This window comes from Chiloscyllium punctatum, chromosome 1 (genome assembly GCF_047496795.1).
Source record: "Chiloscyllium punctatum isolate Juve2018m chromosome 1, sChiPun1.3, whole genome shotgun sequence".
In the NCBI taxonomy this organism is placed as follows: domain Eukaryota; kingdom Metazoa; phylum Chordata; class Chondrichthyes; order Orectolobiformes; family Hemiscylliidae; genus Chiloscyllium; species Chiloscyllium punctatum.
Genome location: NC_092739.1, coordinates 177,924,452 through 177,940,823, shown reverse-complemented (window position 1 = coordinate 177,940,823; position 16,372 = coordinate 177,924,452). Strand labels below are relative to the sequence as shown.

General features: G+C 43.5%; 1 protein-coding gene across 1 annotated transcript in view; it reads right to left on the bottom strand.

The window, feature by feature from the left end:
* Positions 1 to 13,582: 13,582 nt before the first annotated feature.
* LOC140480825 (disintegrin and metalloproteinase domain-containing protein 12-like) overlaps positions 13,583 to 16,372 on the bottom strand; it is a 241,911-nt gene continuing 239,121 nt past the window's right edge. The window contains exon 16 of the mRNA XM_072576274.1: positions 13,583 to 13,799. Coding sequence (XP_072432375.1) covers positions 13,583 to 13,799 — 217 coding nt within the window. The remainder of the gene's footprint in view (positions 13,800 to 16,372) is intronic.

Sequence of the window (16,372 nt, the reverse complement as noted above, 5' to 3'; positions counted from 1 at the left end):
ATAAGACCTTCCTTCCAGACCAGGCAACATCCTGGTAAATCTCCTCTGCACCTTTTCCAATGCTTCCACATCCTTCCTGTAATGGGGCGACCAGAACTGTACACAATATTCCAAATGTGGCCACACTAGCGTTTTGTATAGTTGCAGCATGATATTGTGGCTCCGGAACTCAATCCCTCTACCAATAATACCTTACACACCGTATGCCTTCTTAACAGCACTATCAACCTGGGTGACAACTTTCAGGGATCTATGTACATGGACACCAAGATCCCTCTGCACATCCAAACTACCAAGAATCTTTCTATTGTCCCAGTAGTCTGCCTTCCTGTTATTCTTCCCAAAGTGAATCACCTCACATTTATCTGCATTGAATTCCATTGGCCACCTCTCAGCCCAATTCTGCAGTTTATCCAGGTCCCCTGCAACATTCTACCACACTGTCCACCACTCCACCGACTTGAGTATCGTCTGTGAACTTACTAACCCATCCATCTATGCCTGTGTCTAAGTCGTTTATAAAAATGACAAACAGCAGTGGTCCTAAGACAGATCCTTGTAGCACACCACTAGTAGCCCGACTCCAGGCTGAATATTTTCCATCAACCACCACTCGCTGCCTTCCTCCAGAAAGCCAGTTTCTAATCCAAACTGCTAAATCACCCTCAATCCCATGCCTCTGCATTTTCTCTAAGTGCCTATCATGTCGATCCTTATCAAACTCTATACTGAAATCCACGTACACCACGTCAACTGACCTACCCGCATCCACATGCTTGGCCACCTTCTCAAACAATTCAGTGAGGTTTGTGAGACGTGACGTGCCCTTGACGAAACCATGTTGACTATGTCCAGTCAAATTGTTGCTTACAGATGATTATAAATTCTCTCTCTTAGAATCCTTTCCACAGCTTTCCTACAATAGATGTAGGGCTCCCTGGTCTATAATTACCTGGGTCATCTCTGCTGCACAACGTTTGCAATCCTCCAATCCTCTGGTACTAAAGCTATAGACAATGGTGACTCAAAGATCAAGGCCAAAGGCTTCACCATCCCCTCTCTAACTTCACAGAGAATCCTCGGATTAATCCCATCCAGTCCATGGGCCTTATCTACTTTCACACCTTTGAGAATTGATAACACGTCCTCTTTACTAACCTCAATCCTTTCAAGTCTAATAGCCCATATCTCAGTCTTCTCCTCTTCAATATTCTCCACTTCCAGTGCCACAGCATTCAAGGCTATGGACCAAGTGCTGAAATGCAATTAGAGTAGGTTGGTGCTTAGCTTTAACCCTGCTCAGACATTATTGCCTATTGATCTTTCTGACTCTATGACACCTTCTCAAATACAACAAGATGGGAAGAACCACTGCCCCAGGCAGCAAAGAATCAATTTTTAAAAATAATTTCTCCAAGTTCATCTCTTCCTTGAAACCCACCTCCTGCTTCCCTGACTGTGTATCGAACAAATTACAAAATAACCAACTTGCTTCCTGAATTCTATATTCACCCAAAATGTCAATGGTCCTCTTTGTTCTTGAAATCTGTTATGAACACCCATTCCTCAAAAATCCAAAGTTTATTGACAGCTACAAATTCCCCATAATCCTTAATCTGCCATTATCTCCAAAGTCCTTGAATATGTTGACACCTGCAAATCCATGCATATTGTCTTGAATTCCATTTGAATCCTGACAATCAACTTTCTGCACCTGCCATCGTACTCTACAGTTCTTATCAGTGTTTCAAGCAAGTTCCTGTTTGATCTTAATAAAGTTAATGTTTTATGTTTAATAAATGAGCTCTTGAGTGAAAGATCCTCTTGGCAGTAATGGTCATAACTTGATAGAATTCAACACTCGGTGTGAGAGCAAGAAATTAGGACTGGGAACAACTGTTTTTAATTCAGATAAAAAGAATTACAATAACTTAAAGGATCAAGTTCGAAGAGAAGTGTCTGGTTAAATTGGATCGAATGACAGTAAGAAAGCAGTGACAAACATTTAGAACATAGAACATAAAACAGTACAGCACAATACGTGCCCTTTGGCCCTCGATGTTGTGCTGGCTTTCTATCCTACTCGAAGATCTGACTAACCTTCATTCCCTTCCTAACTTCCATGTGCCCGTCCAAGAGTCACTTAAATATCCCTAATGTATTTGACTCTACTATCACTGCTGACAGTGCATTCCAGGTACTGAATTAGTGGTGCTGGAAGAGCACAGCAGTTCAGGCAGCATCCAACGAGCAGCGAAATAACTGCTGTGCTCTTCCAGCACCACTAATCCAGTATTTGCTTTCCAGCAACTGCAGTCATTTACCTTAGTGCATTCCAGGTATCCAGCACTCTCTAAGGAAAGAACTTACCTCTGACATTTCCCATAAACCTTCCTCTAATTACTTTAAAATTATGCCCCCTCATGATAGATATTTCTGCCATGGGAAAAAATCTCTGGCTATCCACTCTATCTATGCCTCTCAACATCTTGCACACCTCTATCAAGTCACCTTTTAATCTTCTTCATGCCAATGAAAAAGGCCCTCGCTCCCTCAACCTTTCTTCATAAGACATGCCCTCCAGTCCAGGCAGTATCCTGGTAAATGTCCTCTGCACCCCCTCTAAACCTTCCACATCTTTCCTATAATGAGGCAACCAGAACTGAACACAAGTGTGGTTTGACCAGGACTCTATAGAGCTGCAGCATAACCTCGCGGCTCTTACTCATCCCTCTCTTAATGAAAGCCAACACATCATACACCTTCTTTACAACCTACTCAACTTGGGTGACAACTTTGAGGGATCTATGGACATGGACCACATGATCCCTCTGTTCCTTCACACTGTCAAGAATCCTGCCTTTCACCCTGTATCCTGCATTCAAATTTGACCTTCCAAAGTGAATGACATCACACTTTTCCATGTTGAACTCCTTCTGGCACATATCAGCCCAGTTCTGCATCCTGTCAATGTCCCGTTACAACCTACAACAGTCCTCCACACTATCCACAAATCCACCGATGTTCATGTCATCGGCAAACTTACAAACCTACCCTTCCACTTCCTCATCCAATTCATTTATAAAAGTCACAAAGAGCAGAGGTCCCAGAAGTGATTCCTGCAGAACCCCACTGGTCACCGAGCTGCAGGTTGAATGCTTTCCATCTACCACCACCCTCTGTCTTCTATGGACCAGCCAATTCTGTATCCAGACAGCCAGATTTCTCTATATCCCATGCCATCTTGCATTCTGAATGAGCCTACCAGGGGTAACCTTATCAAACACCTTGCTAAAATTCACACACACCACATGCAGTGCTCCACCTTCATCACTGTGTTTTATCACATCCTCAAAGAATTCAATAAGGCTTGTGAGGCATGATCTATCCCTGGTCCTTGCTGACGATCTCTAATCAAATTATGATTTTGCAAGTAATCATAAATCATGTCTTTCAGAATCCTCTCCAATACTTTACCCACTTCAGACATGAGACTGGTCTGTAATTCCCAGGATTATCCCTATTCCCTCTCTTGAACAAGGGAATAACATTGGCCACTCTCCAGTCATCTGGCACTCCTCCAGTGGACATAAGCATGTAATGATCTTCGCCAAAGGGGCAGCAATCTCTTCCCCTGCTTCTTATAGGAACCTAGGGTATATCCCGTCTGGCCCAAGGGATTTATGTATCCTTATGTTTTTCAAAATTTTCAGCACATCCTCCTTCTTAACACCAACCTGTTCTAGCATTTCAGTCTGTTTCATTCTGTCCTCAGAAACGGCAAGGTCCCCCTCAGTAGTAAATACTAAACAAGGTATTAATTAGGGACCTCCCTTACTTCCTCGGATTCCAGGTACAAGACCCCTCCACCAACCCTGATCAGCCCTACCCTCACTCTGCCCATCCTCTTGTTCCTCACGTAAGTATAGAATGCCTTCAGGTTTCCCTTAATCCTACCAGCTAAAGCTTTCTGGTGGCCCCTTCTAGCTCTCGTCAGTCCATTCTTCAGTTCCTTCCTGGCTACCTTGTAACCCTATAGAACCCTGCCTGATTCTTGTCTCCTCAACCTTAAGTAAGCTTCCTTCTTCCTCTTGACTAGATGTACTGCTTCCCTTGTCACTCAAGGTTATTTCAACCTACCATCCCTCTTTGGGTCAAACATGTACAGCACTATCAGCAGGTACTTCCTAAACAACCTCCACATTTCTGTTGTGTATTTCCCTGCAAACATCTGTTCCCAATCTAGGCACCCCAGTTCCTGCCTCTGAGCTTTGTAATTCCCCCTCCTCCAATTAAATGTTTTCCCATACCATCTGCTCTATCTCTCTCCATGACTGTAGTAAAGGTCACAGTTGTGATCACTGTCACTGAAATGCTCTCCCACCGAGAGATCCAACGCCTGGCATGGTTCGTTGTGAAGCACAAATACAGCATGGCCTCCCTTGTAATCGACCTATCTACATATTGCATCAGGAACCCTTCCTGGACATACCTGACAAAATCTGCTCCATCCAAACTATTTGAACTAAGTAGGTTCCAATCAATATTAGGGAAGTTAAAGTCACCATGACAACAACCCTGTTACTTCTATACATTTCCAAAATCTTCCTTCCAGGCTGCTCCTTTGTGTCTCTATTGCTATTGGGGCAGGGGGAGGGGGGAGACTGTAGAAAACTCCCAATAAAGCGACTGCTCCTTTCCTGTTTCTGACTTCCACCCATACTGACTCTGTAGACAAACCTTACTCAACAATCTCCCTTTCTGCAAATATGATACTATCCCTGATTAGCAATGTCACTCCTCCACCTCTTTTGCTTTCCACCCTTTTCCTTTTTGAAACATCTAAACCCTGGAACATCCAACAACCGTAACTGCCCCTGTGATATCCAAGTCTCTAAAATGGCCACAACATCACAGTTCCAAGTACTAATCCTTGCATGGAGGTCGTCACCCTTATTCTTAATACTTCTTGCATTAAAATAGACACACTTCAAGCCATCACTTAAGGAGACAATTTATGACTCTCAGTAAAAATATGTCCCAGTAAGATGCTAAGAAAGGGATAAATCAATTGAACTAACCAAGAAAGTCCAGAGAGTATTAATTTGAATGAGAAAGCGCATAAGGAGGCCAGAATCAGTGATAGCTCTGAACACTGGAATAAATGCAGAATCAAGCAAAAGACGACTAAAAAGGTAATAAAGACAGAAAATAATCTCCAATGGCAAACTAGGGAGAAATGTAAAATCTCACAATAAGAGCTCCTTAAAAATATGTGACATAGAAGCTAGAAGTCAACATGAACATAAGCCACTGAGTAAACACATTTGGGGCGATGGTTTCAGGGAGCAAGGAAATGGCAGAGGTATATTGTCTCTGGCTCTCGAGCAGAGGTGCAATACAGATATCTAGGATCAATTTTGAAGGAAGTGAATATCCTGTAGCCACATTCACAGATAGAGTCATAGAGATGTACAGCATGGAAACAGACCCTTCGGTCCAACCCATCCATGCCGAACAGATATCCCAACCCAATCTAGTCCCAGCTGCCAGCAGCCAGCCCCTATTCCTTCAAACCTGTCCTATTCATATACCCTTCAAATGCCTCTTAAATATTGCAATTGTACCAGCCTCCACCACTTCCTCTGACAGCTCACTCCATACACGTACCACCCTCTGTGTGAAGAAGTTGCCTCTTAGGTCTCTTTTATATCTTTCCCCTCTCACCCTAAACCTATGCCCTCTAGTTCTGGACTCTCCGACCGCAGGGAAAAAACTTTGTCTATTTAACCTATCCATGCCCCTCAATTTTGTAAACCTCTATACGGTCACCCCTCAGCCTCCAACGCTCCAGGGAAAACAGCCCCAGCCTCTCCCTGTAGCTCAGATCCTCCAACCCTGGCAACATCCATGTAAATCTTTTCTGAACCCTTTCAAGTTTCACAACATCTTTTCGATAGGAAGGTGACCAGAATTGCACGCAATATTCCAACAGTGGCCTAACCAATGTCCGTACAGCCGCAACATGACCTCCCAACTCCTGTAATCAATACTCTGACCAATAAAGGAAAGCATACCAAACGCCTTCTTCACTATCCTATTTACCTGCGACTCCACTTTCAAGGAGCTATAAACCTGCACTCCAAGGTCTCTTTGTTCAGCAACACTCCCTAGGACCTTACCATTAAGTGTATAAATCCTGCTAAGATTTGCTTTCCCAAAATGCAGCACCTCGCATTTATCTGAATTAAACTCCATCTGCCACTTCTCAGCCCATTGGCCCATCTGGTCCAGATACTGTTGTAATCTGAGGTAATCCTCTTCGCTGTCCACTTCACCTCCAATTTTGGTGTCATCTGCAAACTTACTAACTGTACCTCTTATGCTCGCATCCAAATCATTTATGTAAATGACAAAAAGTAGAGGGCCCAGCACCGATCCTTGTGGCACTCCACTGGTCACAGGCCTCCAGTCTGAAAAACAACCCTCCACCACCACCTTTGAGCCAGTTCTGTATCTAAATGGCTAGTTCTGCCTGTATTCCATGAGATTCCATGAGATTCCATTGCTAATCAGTCTCCCATGGGGAACCTTGTCAAACGCCTTACTGAAGTCCATAAAGATCACATCTACTGCTCTGCCCTCATCAATCTTCTTTGTTACTTCTTCAAAAAACTCAATCAAGTTTGTGAGACATGATTTTCCACACAGAAGGCCATATTGACTATCCCGAATCAGTCCTTGTCTTTCCAAATACATGTACATCCTGTCCCTCAGGATTCCCTCCAATAATTTTCCCTCCACCGAGGTCAGGCTCACTGGTCTATAGTTCCCTGGCTTGTCTTTACTGTCCTTCTTAAACAGTGGCACCATGTTAGCCAACCTCCAGTCTTCCGGCACCTCACCTGTGACTATCGATGATACAAATATCTCAGCAAGAGGCCCAGCCATCACTTTTCTAGCTTCACACAGAGTTCTCGGGTACACCTGATGAGGTCCTGGGGATTTATCCACCTTTAACTGTTTCAAGACATACAGCACTTTCTCCTCTGTAATCTAGACATTTTGCAAGATGTCACCATCTATTTCCCTACAGTCTATATCTTCTATATCCTTTTCCACAATGAACCCAAAAATAAGATGGAAAACAGTTTCTGAAAGGAGTACAAACATAGAAACACAGAAAATAGGAGCAGGATGAGGCAGTTCACCCCTTCAGTTTTGCTCGGATTTCATCACAATCATGGCTGACCATCCAACTCAATAGCCTGGCCCTGCTTTCTCCCATTCCCCCCAAGTGCTATATGTAGCCACCTCTTGAATATATTCACTGTATTGACATCAACTGCTTCATGTGGTAATCAATTCCACAAGCTCACCATGCTTTGGGTGAAAAAATGTCTTCTCATCTCCTTCGTAAATAGCTTACCCTGAATCCTCAGACTGTGACCCCTGGTTCTGGACACACCCACCATCATGAACATCCTCCTTGCATCGACCCTGTCTCATCCTGTTAGAATTTTATAAGTTTCTATAAGATCCCTCATTCATCTGAACTCCAATGAAAACAATCCTAATCTACTCAATCTATCTTCATACACCATCCCTGGAATCAGCCTGGTAAACCTTCGCTGCACTCCGTCCAGAGCAAAAGCATCCTTCCTCAGAAAAGGAGACCAAAACTGCATACAATATTCTAGGTATGGTCTCACCAATGCCCTATATAACGGATAAACACCTCCCTACTCCTGTACTCGAAACCTCTCGCAATGAAGACAATCATACTATTTGCCTTCTTTACCGCCTGCTTACCTTCAGTGACTGGTGCACAAGGACACCCAGATCCGACTGCACATTTCTCTCTCCTAATTTAGTCATTCAGGTAGCAATCTGCCTTCTTGTTTTTGCTTCCAGGGTGAATAATTTCACATTTGTCCAAATTATACTGTTTTTGCTATTGATTTGCCCACTCACCCAACCTGTCCAGATCATGCTGAAGCATCTCTGTATCCTCGTCACAGTTCACCCTCCCACCCAACTTGGTATCATCTGCAAACTTTGAGATGTTACAGTTTACAAAGAAATATTGAGAAGTCAAATAAATAGACAAATGTTGGCAACTGATGGAAATGTGGGAAATTGTGAAGCTGTTCATTTTTGAAAGGCAAGCAAAAGAGAAAACTGCAGAAAACTACATGGAGAAAACTGCAGAAAGTTGCACCACAAAGGGACTTGGGAGAACTTGTTTATGAAATCCAGAAAGCTAGCATCTTGGTGCAGGAGGTAATCAGGTAGGTAAAAACAATGACTGCAGATGCTGGAAACCAGATTCTGGATTAGTGGTGCTGGAAAAGCACAGCAGTTCAGGCAGCATCCAAGGAGCAGTAAAAGCAATGTTTCGGGCAAAAGTCCTTCATCAGGAATACAGGAGGTAATCAGGAAGGCAAGTATTGGCCCTTATTTCAAGGGGGTTGGAGGATAAGAGTAGGAAAGTCTTACTGTAATTCAAGAAGGTATTGGTGACACCACATCTAGTGTACTATGAACAGTTTTGATCCCACTATTGGAAGAAAGATGTCATTTCATTTGACACAGTTTAGAGAAATTTCACCAGGATGATTTTAAGCAAAGTCAAAACAGGTTGGGGCTCTACTCACCGGAGGTTAGGAGGAAGAGAGGTGATCTCATTGAAACGTACAAGATTCTTAATAGGCTTGGAAGGGTAAATGCTGAAAGGATGTTTCTCCTCTTGAGAGAGCATAGGACCAGAGCACACAGTCTCAGAATAAAGAGACCAACTTAACACTGAGTCGTGAATTTTTTTCTCTTAGAGAATTCTGAGTGGTTGGAACCTCTTGCCAGAGAGAGCTTTGGGGGCAGAGTTCTCATGTATATTTTAAGCTGAGGTGGAGAGAGATTTAATCATTTGGAGGTGAAGGTTATGACAAATAGCAGGAAAGTGGACATGAGGAATGTCAGTTCAGTATTGATCCTGTTGAATGGGCAGCCTATTCCTGTTTTATTTCTTCTGTTATTTTGGTCATTCTGTCCTCCACCTTGGTTAGGACAAACAAGGCAAGGGAGTAAATGGTGAACAGAAGGTCACTGGGAAGTACCAAGGATCAGAGGAACTTGGTGAGCAAATCAACTGGTCCCTTGAGATCATTGGCTAGTGGATAGATAAAGTGGTTAAGAAGGGCCATGGTAGGCTTGCTTTTATTAGTCGAAACATAGAATTTAAGAATAGGGAAATGATGCTGTAAATAGAACATAGAACAATACAGCACAGAACAGACCCTTCAGCCCACGATGTTGTGCCGACCACTGATCCTCATGTATGCACCTTCAAATTTCTGTGACCATATGCATGTCCAGTAGTCTCTTAAATGTCCCCAATGACCTTGCTTCCACAACTGCTGCTGGCAACGCATTCCATGCTCTCACAACTCTCTGTGTAAAGAACCCACCTCTGCCATCCCCTCTATACTTTTCTCCAACCAGCTTAAAACTATCACCCCTCGTGTTAGTCATTTCTGCCCTGGGAAATACTCTCTGGCTATTGACTCTATCTATGCCTCTCATTATCTTGTATACCTCAATTAGGTCCCCTCTCCTCCTCCTTTTCTCCAATAAAAAAAGTCTGAGCTCAGTCAACCTCTCTTCATAAGATAAGCCCTCCAGTCCAGGCAACATCCTGGTAAACCTCCTCTGAACCCACTCCAAAGCATCCACATCTTTCCTATAATAGGGTGACCAGAACTGGACGCAGTATTCCAAGTGCGGTCTAACCAAAGTTTTATAGAGCTGCAACAAGATCTCACGACACTTAAACTCAGTCCCCCTGTTAATGAAAGCCAAAACACCATATGCTTTCTTAACAACCCTGTCCACTTGGGTGGCCATTTTAAGGGATCTATGTACCTGCACACCAAGATACCTCTGTTCCTCCACACTGCCAAGAATCCTATCCTTAATCCTGTACGCAGCTTTCAAATTCGACTTTCCAAAATGCATCACCTCACATTTATCCAGGTTGAACTCCATCTGCCACCTCTCAGCCCATCTCTGCATCCTGTCAATGTCCCGCTGCAGCCTACAACAGCCCTATACTGTCAACGACACCTCCAACCTTTGTGTCGTCTGCAAACTTGCTGAACCATCCTTCAATCCCCTCATCCAAGTCATTAATAAAAATTACAAACAGTAGAGGCCCAAGGACAGAGCCCTGTGGAACACCACTCACCACAGAATTCCAGGCAGAATATTTTCCTACTACTACCACTCGATGTCTTCTGTTGGCCAGCCAATTCTGTATCCAGACAGCTAAGTTCCCCTGTATCCCATTCCTCCTGACCTTCAGAATGAGCCTACCATGGGGAACCTTATCAAATGCCTTGCTGAGGTGCATATACACCACATCCACAGCTCGACCCTCATCAACTTTTCTAGTCACATCCCTCTGTTAATAAATATATAAATCTTTGAGCCATGGAGACTCCATGGGCTAGAGGACCTTTTTCTGTACACTGTGACTCGGGTGGCACCGCTTACATGATTCTTCATAGCAACTGATTCACGAGAAGGGTTTCTCTTCTGCCCCTGCAGGGGAGATGATGGCCTCATAGTCTTCTCACTGGACTGTTAATCCAGAGACCCCAGGTAATGTTCTGTGGATGCAGAATTTAATCCTGCCATCGCATATGGTTCCATAAAATTCAATACAGATGTGGAATTTGAAATCTAATGATAACCATGAAAACTTTGTCATTTGTTGCAAAACAAAATCAGGATATTTGTGAAACAGTTGGAGGGAAGGAAACTGGCACCGTTAACTTGACTGGGCTACAGGTGACTACAGACCATGCAGCAAGGTGGTTGAATCTTAACTGCCCTTGAGCCAATCAGCGAAGGGCAATAAATGCTGACCTAGATAGCGACATCCTCATCCCGTAACTGAGTAAAATTTTAAAAAACCTGCTGTCCCAATGGCATGTTTTCCCCTGAGATATACTATTATCCTCATAGTGACACCATCACTAGATCCATTCTGTAGCTCTGCCGATCTCTACCCTTGCTTACCTTTGCTGCTACAAACTTCATCCAGACCATCCTGACCACGACACTCAATTCCACCAATTCACTCCCATCTCATCCTGCACAATCTACCCTCTGGAAACTTGAGATAATCCAAAACTCTGTTCCTGTTCTATCTCTAAAAACATTTTGTTTGTGTAGATTACCCTCTGCTTGTTGGCTCACATTTCCTTAAATTGGAGGCAATGTTGATATTAAATTTCTATCTTTGTCTGCACATGTATCCTTGGCCTCACCTCTCCTGTATCATTCTGTTCTTTTCCAGGTCAAATCCTCAATAAAACACTAATTCTGGTCTTGTATTATCTGTAATTTTCATTGGTTCACCAGTATTGGCATTTTTGCAATTGTCCGAGGCCTTGAGGTCTGGATTCACTGCCACTCAATCATTCTTTCTCTTTTTCCTTTCAGGCACTGTGGTCCAAATTGTATTGATAGCACTCTTGTGAAGTGCCTTAGGATATTTACTCCATTAAACGAATTATATCAATGCAGTTGATGCAGTTATCCCAATCAACCCCCAAAACATTAATCAGTCTAACAAGGAATAAGAGAAATTAATTTCATACCCCTTTTTTATTGCAGGTGTTGTCACATTCCTTTACTTTAAAGACAGCTGCATCCTTGCATTGTGCATTATGACAAAGCTGTTAAATAGAAAATAAACAATGGTTGTCAAGATTGAATATTCTAAATGGCTGTGCTTCCTTTGCACATTGTGATAGAATACTGCAAAGATTCAAAATCTTTATGTGCAGAAATATTCCTTCATATCAGACTGAAATATCTGTCCCTGATCAGGAGACTATGAGCCTAAATGCATGCCGTGTGGAATACATTGTCAAACTCTCAAAGATTTGTATGTATAGTAGAACCTTGATTATCTGAACGAAATGGATGATGTGGATTTTGTTTGGCTAATTGATCATTTAGATAATCAATCTAATTGTAAGCGAACAGTAATTTATGAATGCCGGTTTTCTGAACATTTCTTGGTTATCTGGCAATGCATGCCATAATGCCGTTTAACCGATAACTGAGTACTGAGTTACCTAATGCCATTTTTACGAGATCTTGATCAGGGAAACCTCAATTATCCAAACGTGATGGGTGGGCACTATTTCATTCGGTTAATTGATTGCTCGATTAATCAATTAAATGCCTTTCCTCTGGGGCTTGGAGTTTTAAAAGTCTGCCCCCCCCCCCCCCCCCATTCGGGAGACTGCAGCAGCACAGCGCGCACAAGGCCCCGCCTCCAACCACACCCTCCCTCACCCCATCCATCACCGCCCCTGCCCCAGACTCCGTGCAACACCTCCCCCTGCCCCACCCCACTCCAGATCCAACACCACCCCCCCCCACCCAAACCCCATGCAACACCTCCTCCTGTGCCAACCCTGTGCAACACCTCCCACCACCCCCAACCCCATGCTTCACCTCCCTCTGCCCCCTCTCCGGAGCAACTGGACTGTACACCGACAAGACTGCTGCTGCAGTTACCTTTGTGAGGTAAGTCTCCAAATAGCACGTGCGCGCGCACACACACACACAAAACTTTTTTGACAGGTTCTACCTTTGCCCTGTACAGGACAATGTTGGAGATATTATGTGGGGAAGGGGAGTTTAGGGTGCATCCCTGTGTAGAACTCCAGGGAAAGTGTGAGGAGAGAGAGAGGGTGGGTAGACAATCATTTGGAGACAGTGCTGGTTTAATCACTGTAAACAAAAGATGTGATCACTGTCGGAAACACACCTTTGTAATGTTTCCATCGGGACCTCGAGATCTCCTTCGGATAATTAGATTTTCGGATAATTGGTATTTGGATAATAGAGGTTTCTCCGTAATCCACAATTTGGATAAATGAGGTTATACTGTATTACTGGATTTGCCTCTAATTCCATAAACCCACTGAATTTAGAACTCCTGAGAAATACTGCCAGCTGAGGAATCACTTAGTGAATCTGCAATTGTTTGTTTTTGTGAAATTAATGTTGGAATGGCAGTTTGGCCAGCTTGGTCAGAGTCAAAAAGCATAGTGCTGGAAAAGCACAGCCAGTCAGGCAGCATCCGAGGAGCAGGAGAGTCGATGCTTCAAGCATAATCTCTTAATCAGGAATGAAAACCTTACACTCAAAAAGTTGACTCTACAGCTCCTCTGATGCTTTGCTTTTCCAGCACCACACTCTTCAATTCTGATCTCCAGCATCTGCAGTCCTCACTCTCTCCCAGCTTGGTCAGATTTGTGCAATGATAAAAACACACAAAATACATGATGGGGAAAGTTAGAGGCAATGAAGAGCAGAGCGGACAGGTTTTGCAGGAGGACAAATGTTGAATGATGGAGCGATAACAGCAGTGTGAAGAAGATGATATGGCTTTGCCGATTGCATCATCAGGGAAATTAGCAGAGACTCAACAGTGAGATGAAAGAAATATATGAGAGCAAAGAGGGGAAGTCTGTCAATTATCAAAGAGTTTGATTTACTTTTATGTTAACTGTGAATGTCTTACCTTGTTGTTGCCACACTTGGTTCCATCATGAACTAAGTCTGGAGTGCTGGCATCAGCTAAGTCAGAAAATGTTCCTCTGCAAGTATATGTCACATGACCAACTGTGATGGAAGTGATAACAACGTTCACCTGCCCACCTCGGATTGGAAATGTACTCCCACCTTTGCACTGGATTTTCCCACAAAGTGTATTCCTGTAAGGCAGACATAGTAACTTGGAGCTTCTACATTCTCAGTTTTATGCCATCTGTTGTCATTTTACATTAGTTTATTGGAGGTGAACATCTTTGGCAATGTCTAATATTTACTGTCAATCTCTAACTGCTCTCAATAAGATGGTAGTGAGCAACACTGCTGAGCTTTTGAAATTCTAACAGTGCTGATAACAAGGGAATTCCAGAGTTTTGACCAAAATCAATGAAGGAAGGTCAATGTAGTTCCATTTCACGAAGGTGTGTGATTTGGAGAGCGTAATGATTCTAACAAGGTCAGTCTGGTGGGCATCATAGAATGTCAATTCCCTGATTGGTGCTGCTAATTAGACCCAATCAGGGAGGCCTGGTTGCAGATAAAAAAGAGTAGTTAAGGCTTTTGATAAGGTAATGTACCTTGAAAAATAAGGTGAGAACTCATTGTGTTAGGGCAAGTTACAGACATGGATAGAGGGTTGGCTGACTAGTAGAAGACACAGAGTAGGGATAGGAAAAAAAAGTGTAGTTATGTTAGAGCCCGGGTGTCTCTGGAGAAGGAGCACACGGTGTCCACCAACACCCTCGAGCTGTTCAGGGAGAGGTGGGCGCTGCAGGGAGTGAAGTGCATTATTTCTCCCTCCAACTCTATTTTACTTTAATCCCTGTCCTCCACTTCACTGTTTGATCACAGAGCATTGCCCTTTGATGTGAAGGGCACTGTTTGTCACTGGCCACTCGGGTATTTCCTTTCTTCCTGGTGGTGGGAATTGAATAAAGATTCTTGCACCTTGTTTCACTGTGTCTCACATCTGCCCACACACAACATGGGTGCTGGGGAAAAAATAAGCACTACCGCAGTTAGGCGGTAGTGTAGGGGTAAAAAAACGTAAAGAGGAGTACCAGACATTCTCCTCACTCTGAGTGCTGGCTCTGAGGGAGCTGGACCATGCAAAGGATTCCCCATGTGTAAATAAAGGGCAATATAGAAATGAAAATGATAAAAAAGAGTGTTGGGTATCCTGCTTGCTCTGCGAGCTAGCTCTGTGGGAGCTGGGTCACTGTCAAGAACTCCCCATGTGTAAATAAGTGGTGACTTGATGACTGGATACCAGCTGTTGTGGGGGGGGGGTTATGGGCAAATGACATTGGGGCAGATGAAACGTAACATGTAATTCTCCTGACAAATTCTGGAACCACTGCTTTTTAGGTTATTAGGATCCTGACTTTCTCTGAGGTACCAGATCTTAAACCATTCAAGAGTTGACCCATTTATTTAAGGAATATGATGACCCCAAATCTCCTCTATTTCTGAGATGATATTGGTTTTATTCAGCATTTCGAGAATAAGGGAAATCTGCATTCGGATTTTGGACCAGGTTAAGATGGCTGGTAGAAGTGTGTGACTTTGGCTTAACCTGTAATAAAATGCCGAGAAACTATTTGATTTGTGGGACTAAGAATGTAACCATACAAAAACACCAACCAGCTGAAGGCCAACTGGATTTCAATCAGGCACTATAACTGGCCTTACCATTGGAAAATACAGCCAGTGGAGCCCTTGAGTTCCAGGATATTCCAATGGAGAAGGATATCCTCATCAGTTTGACTTAGCTTGGGCAGCACCACTGAAGTGAAGGAAATTGCATAGCCTCACTCAGTACATATACTGAACAGACTCTCGGTTAGTCGATAGCAAAACCTCAAAACAAAGCCAAATCTCGGTCAAATGGTTAAAATGCTCTTCAGGGTCTGGGCCAGCAAGCCAATGTCGTTGCTGCTGGTATGCGGACTCTAGACAGCGTAGGAGTCCCACCAGACCGAAATTGAAAATGACAACTCATAGGCCAGTATCCAGGAGAGTGCACATCCTGGAAAGTTTACCTGCATCTCGTTCAGAACAGTTAAATTGCTCAGCAATGTCCAAATCAGAGCAAATCAAACTAAAAAGTCTGATGAAATGCTGACCCAGTTTTCATGGCAGTAGTTACCGGTGCAGTCATTTCAATGATCGCTGAAGAAGTCTTTTAAAATACTTGCTCTCAACTCAAACTCTTAACAGCAAACTGAGAACCTACAGCGGGGAATTTTTTAGATTTACAGATACAACTTTGGTTCCGGTCTCTTATGGGTAGCAGCTGGTTCAATGACCATTAATTGTCGTAAAAGCCTCAGGCCGAAGCTTGATGAGGCAAAATGGTTGAGAAAAGTTCAGCTAGATTAGTTCAATATTTTTCCATGGGAAAATGGCTGCCTGAGTGAAGCCCTAATTAATACCCAGAGGTTTTCAGGAAGGTCTATCAAAGGAGGCTAGGCCACCTTCCATGTTGAGCAGCAAGCAAATCCATGATTTATAAGGCCTGTCCAGTGCCATTTTCCTTATGAGCAAAGTAGAGGCAGAAGTCAGAAGGCTGGAAAGCAAAGACCTCATCTTTGTGCGGAATGGGCAGCACCGATTGTGAAGCCCAACAGGTCAGTTCCCCTTTGTAGGATTTTTGCAGCTGGATAAATTACCAAACTCTCACATGGAGGATTTACTTGCATAGCCAGCAGGGGACTGTCTTTCATGAATCTGGTTG